The sequence below is a fragment of the Sinocyclocheilus grahami genome, unplaced genomic scaffold (genome assembly GCF_001515645.1).
Source record: "Sinocyclocheilus grahami isolate Dianchi unplaced genomic scaffold, SAMN03320097.WGS_v1.1 scaffold366.1, whole genome shotgun sequence".
Taxonomy (NCBI): Eukaryota; Metazoa; Chordata; class Actinopteri; order Cypriniformes; family Cyprinidae; genus Sinocyclocheilus; species Sinocyclocheilus grahami.
In genome coordinates, this window is record NW_015505545.1 from 226,127 (window position 1) to 238,273 (window position 12,147).

Here is a 12,147-nt window from a genome sequence, read left to right on the forward strand (position 1 = left end):
CACGCGCGCGCGCGCGCACACACACACACACACACACACACACACACACACACACACACACACACACATGCTCACAGACACATGAAAGCAAATACAGGAGCTAATCAGAATGGACTTGTAATGTTGGCTATCAGTATATGTTTGTTTGTCCAAGTGAGTCTATATTTGGCACATGTAAATATTGCCACTTTCTTTACTTAGCCTACGTTTCTTACTTTTATGTTATATGTTTGGTCCATGTGATTCTGTATTTGGCACATGTAAACATGGTCACATTCTTTACTTACATAATAAAAATACAAAAAAAAAGATTATCAAGACCACAAAAACAAAATGATTTGTTTTCCTGAGATTAACCTCCTTACTGGCTTAATGGAAAAATTTCTAAGAAATGTTGGACTGTGCCTTACAAAAAGATATTGTATGAATTCAGAGGACTTCTTAGAGTATGGACCACAAATCATATGCACCACTTTTTTAATACCTTTATACTTACTTTTTTTTTTAAAGCTAGAAAGATTAATTTATTATATTTGCATTGAAAACACTGTGCAGGATATTATTCAAAATGTTTTGTGTTCCATGTTCCACAATCATGAAGGCCTGGACCAACACGAGGGAGATAGAATTTTCAATTTTGGGTGAACTAATCCTTTAAGACCAGGTATATGCAGCAAAAAATCTCAGCTGACCACCTGTGATTGAATCAGCGAGGCGAATGTTAATTGCAGGTATAAACAAGGTCATACACACAAAAAAGTACTGAGCAAGAGAGGAGGGAAAAAAAAGAGTTAGCAAGGAATAGAGGGAGTAAAGAGAGGTAGTGAGGAATGGCACGAGTGAAAGGATGAGAAAAGAGAGGTAGTGAGGTATGGCGAGGTGGGTATTGAGGGATGGACGTGTAAAGAGCTGGACATTGAGCAGAAGGCAGAAAATCAATGGTGAATAGCGGCTAAAGCGGAATCTGAACTCTGCCTGAAGTCATAGACTGTGACGGAGGAACGAGCAGAGAGTAAGGAAGCGAGAGAAGGATGGGATGAAGGCAGAAAAAGGCAATATGAGCGCAGAAACGGAAAACAAATCCACAGCAGCCAGAGTAGCCACAAGCTAATTAAAATCAGAGGCGCAGGGGAAATCAATTGATTCAGGAGAAAAATCAAGGCTGTAATCAAGAGATTAGCTCAGGAGCCATCAGTTTCACAACAACTTGCTAAAGATCACTAAAGCAAAGGCATGAAACTGAAGAATTAAAAATATATGGAAATACGTTTGAAGATCCAACCCTCAGCAGCTGGGCAACAGGCTAACAATGTAATATTTCAAAGTCTCCATTTTAGATATTGGGAATATGTCTGCATGTACAGTGTGTATGCATGTATTAAAGCACATTTTTTTTATATTTTGACTTTCTCCTATAAAACACAGATTATACAAGATCATTTTAAGATGTTTATACTACTTTTGTCCATTCAATGCAATTTAATGTTCAAACTAACATTGAACCAACATTGTATGGACCAAAAAACCACATCCATTTTTCTTTTTTTAATACTTTTTTTTTGCAGCCACAGAAGAGTGCGACGTGTAAGTCCTACGTCATCTGCCCGGAACGGCTTGCACGTATGACAGTCAGCAGAAGTGAGAAAAAAGTATTTATAACATTTTAAATATGGATAATTTTCTTACAAAAACGCATTGATTCACTACAGGAGGCCTTTATTCACACCCCAGAGCCGTGTGAGGAACGTTTTATTATGGATGCGTGCGCTTTATTTGACTACTTTTTAATGCTACATTTCACCAAGTTGGTTTCTGATGAAGAAACAAACTAATCTACATCTTGGACTGCCTGAGGGCGAGTACATTTTCAGGAAATTTTCAACTATTCCCATTTACAGAGAAATTGTGCAGAAAATAAGACTCTTTATGATGCTACTGAAATATTCTCTTCTCAAAGGTCAAAAAATTTATATGATCATCATATTTAATAACAGTTTAGGTGATACTATTACTAAAAGTTGAAAGGTTATCCCTTTTAATACTAAGCAATAAGCTGGCAACTCATTCATAACTAGTAGTATATTTCACAGTGCAGAGAGATGACCTTCTAAAAGGCTAATTAATAAATAATTACTGTTTGCTTTATTATGGCCATATTAATGACACAGCTAACAAAAGCTTGGCCAATATGGGGCACTGATTAAAGAGCAGATGAATAATTGAGACATTAGCGAACATAATTAAATATTCACAAGTCTGAGCCAAAGCCAAGAGTGTGACTTTCAGGTCTTATTTACATATGTTGTGCTCATGAGCTAATATTTACTCTCAAATTTCCTTTTAAAAAATTTATAAAGCAGCACAAATAAAGATTCTTCTTAACAGATTTAAACAGTAGACAAACTCCAATGACCTTATGAAGTCTTTCAAGATTATGCAGATGCAGAGATACTCTAAAAGGACTCAAAATTGAAGAGAATAGGTTCATTATTTATTGTATAATTATATTTTTACTTCCAAATTTAGATTAAAACATAAAAAAAATCCCAAACCCACTATATTAAAGACCAAGCCCTCTCATTATCACAGATTACAAATAAACAGATGATTAAATAAACAGAAAAATAAACAGATGACAAAGAAATAAGTGAAAGAATTAAACAGATATACATAAAAGACTAAATAAATGTAATTATGAAAATAACACATTTATTAAGGAGTAAATGTAAACAAAAATATATTAAATAAATAAATATATATAAATATATATATATATATATATATATATATACACACAGTATCTCACAGAAGTGAGTACACCCCTCACATTTTTGTAAATATTTTTGTTTATATGTAGTTATGTTGTCTCTTTAACATGATTTACCCAAAACATTGTGTTAGTGGTACATGTTGTCTCTTATGCGCGCATTAAAGATCAAAGAGCGAGACAACAATTCATTACTAGAGTGCACGCTAGTTAACTGAATAAAACCACAGTTAGACAAGATTTGGGTTAATATTTTCTTTATTTAATTGTTTGAATGATTGTGTATCTTACCCGTGGTTCTGCCAGGATCCATGACTGCAGCATGGAACGAAGGCGTGTTATTAAAAGGGCGCGGCATTTCCTGATGTCTTTTTTTTCCTTTGCTAGGAATTATGGGAAATGTAGTTTGGGTACCATATGGGTTTGGATTGTTTGTTCATTTGAATGTGTTATTATAAAGGGCATTCTTTCCAGCATTATATACACACACACATTTATTTTGAGATATACTACATCAAAAAGTATTTAAATGATTAGCATTTAACGATTTAATAAAAATCTTATTCTTTAATTTGTAATTTTACGTTTGATATTTTAAGAATAATATATAATAGATATAAAATTAAATGTGTATATATTTATATAAATGTGTATATAAATGTATTTTTTTTAAAGAACTTAATGCATTACATATTTAATTTGATATGTACTTCATCTAAAACTATATTAAAATACTTATGCATACATTATTACCTAAAAAGGATAATTATTCAATAATGAGAGAAAGATTTTTTTTTTAAATATTAATTTGACAAATTACATGACTTTTTAATTAAAACTACAAGAATAGGATGATTAAAATGGTTATATATATATATATATATATTTCTTTAATACTTATGCATACATTAAAAATAGATAATTAGTATATAATTAGAGAAAATTTTGTTTTAAATATTAATTTGTCAAATGACATAACTTTTTGATTACAACTAAAAGAATAAGATGATTAAAATGGTGATATATGTATATATATATATATATCAAATTATTATGATTCAAATATTTCAAATGTTTCCTTATCCATTTGTACATCCGTAACTGTAACTTTTACTTTATTAGTGAAGTTAAAACAAAGACAGTGCTGCGTGCTGAGACAGGGTCAGAGTTTGTATTACGTCTCGTCTGGCATAGGTATTGTGATACCTCAACCTGCAAGCTATTCCCGCTCTCGTTTTCTTTCAAACTTTGCCTTTCATTTTCCATTTCTATAGCACTCGGACACCAGCAGAGTTTGAGAAATTTCACAGTAGGTAAAGAGCTGACGGCATGCTGAGAGAGCCATGACAGATGGAAAAAATGAGAAGGGACCAAGGGAGGAGTGGAGAAATCAGCCAGGTAGAAAATGTGTGTGTGTGTGTGTGTGTGTGCACTTTATGTGGGGGAGAATGAAAACTACGCCAAGATGAAATCAGATGGCCTCATCATTTCCAAAAGAACAGTGTGTGTATGTGTGTGAGCTGTACCTTTTTGGCCTTGCTAAGGTACGTCCATGCTGATTTTCTGAAGTTCACACCGTTGTTTGTCAAGTCTTGTTTGTCCAGCTGCAAATAAAACAGCCATCCCAACAGATACCACACCTGAAACAGGAAGAGGAGAAAATACACAAACAAGCATATAAAATAAAAAAATAGATATATAATTTAAAAATGACTTTTGTATAAATACATGTGTGTGTGTGTGTGTGTGTGTGTTTAAACATTGTACAAAAATGCTGATTATTTCGCAAAAAAATTCTAATAATTATTGGATATAAAAATTGGAAATAAATTTATAATAATTTATGATTTTATTCAACCAAATTGATTTTGGGGTAAGCGGTGTCTGTGGTTTAACTAAAACTAAAGAATTGTTTTCAAAATAATGCAGGTAATACTATTACAAAATGTTGACTATTTTTGCACTATATGCAAATGTTCGGATTAAAACCTTTTCCTGGCTGGTTTATTAAAATGAGAATAATGTGCACAAACAGACTTAAAATGGGTTACACATTAGTATGCCGATTTATTTATTTTCTATTCATATTTTCATTTGAAATGCAAATCATTCGTATATTCCCCATTGATTCCAAATGTGCAGTGTTGGAGTTACTCCAGGATCAGTGTTTGGAAACACTGGCCTATAGGATAAAATATGTCAAATCTGGCACAGTTTACCCCACTCTCGCCTTCAGTACATACATAAAAAAGCAGGCAGAGACAGTCAGTCAGCCTCTTGTAATTAAAAAAACAAACCTAAAGCACTTCCTGTGCACTCTGTCAGCGTTATAAATATTTGATTTCAAGATTAAAATAACCTTATTTTGCAGCGAACAGAGAGGGAGAAACAAACAATCGGGCAGCTTTGTTTGTACCCTGAAAAATGAGAAGTCAGACGCAAAAGGGCTGCGGGGAAGGGTGTGTGTGCGCATGTTTTTGTTGTGCTGTGTTGAAGTGCTCTTCACTTTATCACCTACTGTTACACTCTATACCCTCCTCTGATGTCTCAATAACACACCACAGAGAGCTCAAACATCTCTCACTCCCACTCTCTCTGTCTCTTTCTCTTTCACACTCTCTGATTCTCCTGAGCCGAATGTTCAGAACACTCTGTAAGCGCTCTCAATCTGTCAGATATCTATTAGAGAGAAAGAGAGAGTGTGTGTATGTTTGTGTGTGGGACTAGATTCATTGCGTAGACTAAGGATGGGAATCAAAGGAATGTAATGGTCCAGTTCCGATTCCTGCATACCAAAGGACTTTTTAAAACAGCTAAAAGGACTGGTGATAAAAATAATTTAAATAAAATAAAAAGAAATGAAATAAAATATTTTAAAGTCATAAGTTTCATATTCATTTTTTAAATAATGTATTGGCTTCACTTTCGCTCATTAATCATGCATCAACTCTCAGGATGTTGTTTGTACTGTATAAGTTATTTTTAAACAAGTCTGAGGAAAAGATCAGAATGCCTTCTAGTTTAATAATGCTTTTTGTGCTTTTGCAAACCATCATTTATGTAACATTAGGGTGTTGGAAAAAGATGTCCAAACCAAATGTTTTGCAAACCAAATGTCCAACATAAAAATAGTGTTTTTTTTTTATTCAAAAAATGCCAGTAGTTTTCTTTGAGGGGTAGGGTTAGGGGGAAAGGGGATAGAAAAGACAGTTTCTACAATATAAAAACCATTACGTATATGTTGAATCCCCGTAAACCACATATGCAAGTGTGTGTGTGTGTGTGTGCGCGCGATGGTCTGTCAAAATACGATGTTCCAGTATCTCAGTTTCAGCACTGTGTAATTTCCATAACTAATAATGTAAAGTGAAGACCAAAGCACTTTCACACAAATAAACTACTGTTTCAGCAGGATACAGCACTATATATTATTAATCCAGCTGAGACAGTAAGCAATGCACCAAATGCTGGTGTCATACATCCTACCAGGTAGAGCTGGTAAAATAGGCCTGATAATAAACAACTACAACAACGAGAAACAAACACCTTATATGTTATAATAAGTCATTTATTGTCCTTTTTAAAATTTTATCATCTCAGTCTGGTATGATTTATTTAGATTAATCAAACTCTTTACAACTGGCTAACTTGTGAAATGAGTAAAAGCACTTCTACCATTTAAAAAAGATGATAAAAAAAAAACCTTAACACACACCTCCACAACCTCGTCATCCTCCTCCAGAAGATCCTCCAACACCTCTGTGGCCATCTGGAAAAAGAAAACAGCTCTTCATTTAGTGAAATATGACATGTAACTGGATTGTAAACTGATTTTTAAGTCCAAATAATGCCGCAACTGCTCAAAAGTGTTTTTTTTGCATACAAAGAAACGGCATTGTAACATTATTTAGATGTCATTAAGCACACCGCACAGCATGCATCTAGCATTTTTAATTATGTTTAATGGTGATCTGTATTAAATCAGCATAAATTATACATAATGGTCACATTTTGTTATACTGCCTTAAAAATGAAATTTAAATAAATACATCTTTTTTGCTTTATGGTAATGAGAATTGTGTGCCACAGAGCAAAAATGACAATGGTCCTAAAAATAGGGTTAAAAAATGCAATTGCTTTATTTGGGGGAATCTCGCAGTAGATTTTTTTTTTGATTTACCAATAATCCAAATCATAGTCAAATGTAATAACTGGATCAGTGAAGTCTGTTTATGTTTGGCTGATGGTCAACATCACTCTTTTTGCTGATCTTTAATTAAGTGTTAATTGAGCTCTGCTAGCCGGTTCTCAAGGGAGAGAAAAGTGCTTATAATTTAATGATTTTTTTTTACTGCTTTGTCACCTCAGTTCTTATGTTAATTTGTTAAACACCATCTTTATCTCTCCTTTGAGAGCCTGAGATCTTCATTTCCCTGATCGGTGTTATCGATCTATCCGCTGTCAGCCTCTGCCTTTCAGCTTAACCCATTCACCCAGAGTGTGATTTAATTAAGCATCATCAATACATCAGATCAAGAGCTGATAGACAAGGTCAGTTAAAGCCAAATATTGGGCCATTAAGACACTTCATCTCAAAGTCCTTGAGCTTCAAATCAAATACAGATGAGAGCTGTAATCAACTGCACAGCACTTATGAATCGTGACCGTACAATGTGACCAAAGCTAATACTCAACTCTGTACTGTACATTGATTTTCTGATTCACAATAGCAAGTGCAGATTTTTCCTCCACAAAAACATTCAGATCTGCTACAGAGTGCGATTTTTAGACTTCCCAACTTTTAAAATGCACTAAAGCTCCTTGTAAGTCTCTCCTGATCAATATACTGAGACAGGCTCTCTTGTTATTCCCTCAGGAGGGTCACGGCTTTGGCCGGGGGCCACGGTGACCCCTAAAGCCTCTTTGAACTCAGATGTCAGCCACTCTCAGCATCCCGCTCTCCTCTCGTCCCGTCACACTCATGCCATCCATTTCAACCAGGGCCACAGAGTCAAGATCAAGCTGTCGTGTATATGTACGCGCTGAAAGGGAGGGGGAGAAAGAGAGTAAGAGAAAGTAAAGCAGGAGAAAAGTGAGGACGGATAGAGCACATCGCTCGATGGATACGTAATTTAAGGGACTGACCAACCAATTTACGATCCTGCAAGGCCATAAAATTCAGCCTGGACTTAATAATAGCACATTTAATGAGACACCTCTGACAATTCCAATCTAGCACAACCACACTCGCCCGCCTATCTGTATCTGCTTTTGTGTGTGCGTGCGAGCGACTGTGCATGGCAGAAAGACGGACTGCGTGCAGGAGAATTTATACTCCTAGCCAGGCTGTGTGAACGCAGAATACACACATACTCGCTTTCGCACCCGAAATTTTATAGTCGCACCGTTTATCAAAGGCAACATGGCTGCCACTGGGAACTAAAAACTTCACTTATATTTAGCCTTTTGGAATGAGGAGGAGCTGAGATAATTACTTTAGGGATTGATGCTCGTGTTTGCTCTCTCTCCTTAGCTGCATATCACTCCCCGATGCCGGCTCGAAGCTCTCAGCAACAGATAAAAGGGACGGATAAAGTCAAATGCTTGGCCCGGAGGAAAACTGCTATGGGGTACGTGGGATTCTCCATTTAAGAAGTTCAAATTGAATGCATAAATCTGCTTGAACGCTTCTTAGATACATACACGATTACGGACGGCTGAGAGCAGCTGGCGGACCACGAGTTGGTAACGCGCCCGAGCCCCTGTGGAGGTGTACAGCCGCTGGCAGTGTCTACTTCAACTCGGTCTATCTGATTAAGATGCTCAAGAGAGGTTTAAAAGAAAATGAATGTCTGAAGCAAATGTGGAAAAATAATACCTTTTGATTACATCTACATAATGTGCAAAGCTTTAAAGGGACTCAAAGAAAGAGTTTTGTTCGCATACAGCGAAAGTGAATGGAGACTAAGTATTGTCAAGCTTTAAAAGTGGCAACAAAGACTATAAAAGTGGTTCATATGACTCCTGAGTAGGGTTGGGCGATGTCTACCAAATTGGCATCGGACGATCTACTGTGAAACATCGTGATGGACGTGCCTGAAGACGTGCCTAGGGGTGTGCCTGAAGCGTGAAACAAATAACTCGTTATACGGAGCCACTAAAAGGTTAGCCGCTTGCTAGCGGTAGCCTGTTCCATTACAGTACATGAAAGTTCACTTACCACATACACAGAGTAAGGAGAAATGTCTGATAGGACGATGGCGAATGATTTGCAGATCCTGAGCACCAATGACAAACATCTAATCTTGTTAAATGTGTGGTAAGTACTGCCGCTCCATAGTCCTTGTGATCGCGAATCTCAAAAGTGAAAGTGAAAGTAAAATGAGAGCGTGCAATCGAAAGCGGTTTCAATAGCGGCTCCCTGATGCCCGCAATTTATATACATACTTGCCCAACGATATAATTTGAAATATTTAAATATTTTATCCTCCCATCTCTAGGATATTTATTCCCTTTAGGGTTTCTGTAGTACACTTCATTTCCTTTCCGAACACGGAACTGGGATGCGGCAGATTGAGGGAGATGGGGTGGGGGGGGTGGATGTTGGGCAGGAATCGCGATGTCAGCTTAACATCTTGATGTCTGTCAGCCATCGGCGATGGACGATGGCATCGTCTATAGGCCCAACCCTACTCCTGAGGTATATTCCAAATCTTCTGAAGCCATATGATAATTTGGTGTTTAGGACTGGTTATGGATTTCCTGATTCTGCAACATGTGAGTTATCCACCAATTCTGTAACACATTATAGTCTACTGGAAGAAATGATAACTTAAAGGAAATTCACAGGATTCATCAGACTAATTCAAATGGTAACTTCTGATTTAGTTTCGTTTGGATACACTCAAAGGACAGGTTCAAAAGAGTCCTTTATTTATAAATCAGACTTCAATCAGAATTGAGAATCAGGTGCTTCTCAAACAGGAGGATGCATCCATAGCTATGCTGCCACCTCATAAAGTTCCATCGAAGGATATCTCAATTTGAAGGATTCTTAGAAGACAGTCTTTGCATTGCGTCCTTCATTCAGCCTATTTTGAAGGATGAATCATCAGGTGTATCCTACCCATCCTTCAATCACTCACAATCCTTTGCATAGATTCCAATTCACAAAAATTAGTTAGCTGAAAATAAATATTCATTGAGCTTGTTCAATTTCATTCAATATTTTTGAGGTGTATGAATTCCATAATGCTAAACTGAGGAGACCAAAGACGGTCTCTTTACCTGCACTGCATTAAAAGATCATTCAGATAATATAAAAATGGTCAACATAAAATATTCTTATAATAGTTATAATATTGTGTCCTTCATTCAGCCTATTTTGAAGGATAAATCATCAGGTGTATCCTACCCATCCTTCAATCACTCACAATCCTTTGCATAGATTCCAATTCACAAAAATTAGTTAGCTGAAAATAAATATTCATTGAGCTTGTTCAATTTCATTCAATATTTTTGAGGTGTATGAATCCCATAATGCTAAACTGAGGAGACCAAAGACGGTCTCTTTACCTGCACTGCATTAAAAGATCATTCAGATAATATAAAAATGGTCAACATAAAATATTCTTATAATAGTTATAATAATTCATTCTAGCGTTTAATGCGGAGAAGGACTCAGGTCTTGAAGCCTCAGAAGGACTGGTCTAGGAACGACACATCCTCACTAGAAAGCAGCCTTCCGTTTGAGAAGCACCCTACATTTGTTGCGCCTCATGTTTTTGATATAGAACTGGTTCATAGGAGTCACTGTTTATAAATCAGATCTTAGCATTTTACAAATCAGTCTTGACATAATGAAATGACTTATCCACAAACAAAGCTGTTGTTTGGCTTCAAAAGACGTGAAATACAGCTACAGCACACGTTGTATGGACTAACGCAGTGGTTCTCAAAGTGTGGTACATGTACCAGGCTCCCTCTAATGGTATGCAGAGGAATCACTAAATTAAATATAAATTAATGTTAAAACACAATACATTGTAATTTAATCTTTATTTGAGTAGGGTTTTTTTTACATGCAAGTACAGTGCAGTTTTTATTTAACTTTTAGGTACAACACATTTTAATTTAATCATTAAGTTTTTTATTTACCTGTTTGTGTAAACAGTGCAGTATTAATGTTCAAACTGTGTATTTACAATGTTAAAGTGGCTGACAACAATAAATATTCTTAGAAGGAATAAAACTGTCTCATTTTTTAACTGTGCAGAGCTGTAGCTGAATAATTAGGCCTACTACGCTACTGTATTTTAATGTTGGTCATTATGGTGGTACTTGGAGAGCCAAATATTTTCTGAGGTGGTACTTGGAATAAAAAGTTTGAGAACCACTTGACTAATGCATGATGTACATCTAGTGCTTTTTATATTTGAAGTTTGATAGCCTGTGGTCACCATTCACTTGCACTGTATGAAAAAGAGCACTTTATGTCACTTTATGGGGCAATACTTTTTTATCCATCCTTTCACAGAGGATTATCCTAAATTCTTATAAACACCTTTTCCTCTGAACTCCTCTTTTGTTGGCCTGAATATGAAAAGCAGTGAAAGGGAAATGTTGAATAACCCTATTGTATTTGTGGGGCTGTAATTGTCAGGTCAAATAAAGGTGTTGTCTGAGTGAGCCTGGAATCAGAGGAATGCAGCCATTAATATTAATATGTTCACACTCAGGAGGAGGCCCGTTCATTGAAAAGTGATAATTTTTTCTTTCAACCACTGCTTATGCCTCCTCATAACTCCAATCATTTTTTTCCTTTCCTATTTGCCTGTCTCTGGTGTGCTAAATTGCACATCCATTTGTGTTTAGCCACACTAGATGTGCTAATACTTTACCATATGTATTCACTATACACAAACACTTTGCACACATACTGCATCTACATTGTATATGTACGGAAGTTCTAAGCGGCCATGCATTATTTTTTTTTCCTTCTTGTTTTCTCGTTATAACGACTTATTTTCTCGTTATATCGACATAACGAGAGTTGTTTTCTCGTTATAACGACTTAATTTTCTCGTTATATCGACATAACGAGAGTTGTTTTCTCATTATAACGACTTAATTTTCTCGTTATATCGACATAACGAGAGTTGTTTTCTCGTTGTAACGACTTAATTTTCTCGTTATATCGACATAACGAGAGTCGTTTTCTCGTTATAACGACTTAATTTTCTCGTGATCTCGACATAAAAAAAAGTTGTTCTCTAAGTTACAAAACTGCGCCAGCAGGTGGCACTATTGACCTGAATATGACTGATGGGGTGTTGTAGGCTATACTGTATGTCCACTTTACTGTACGCGTTTGGGATAGA

At 35.9% G+C, this 12,147-nt stretch overlaps 1 protein-coding gene across 1 annotated transcript in view; it reads right to left on the bottom strand.

Moving 5' to 3' along the window:
- Positions 1-12,147, bottom strand: part of LOC107549224 (probable assembly chaperone of rpl4) — an 84,168-nt gene that overhangs the window by 11,591 nt on the left and 60,430 nt on the right. Inside the window, exons 9-10 of the mRNA XM_016230225.1 lie at positions 6,483-6,536; positions 4,294-4,407 (exon numbers count right to left, since the gene is read on the bottom strand). Coding sequence (XP_016085711.1) covers positions 4,294-4,407; positions 6,483-6,536 — 168 coding nt within the window. The remainder of the gene's footprint in view (positions 1-4,293; positions 4,408-6,482; positions 6,537-12,147) is intronic.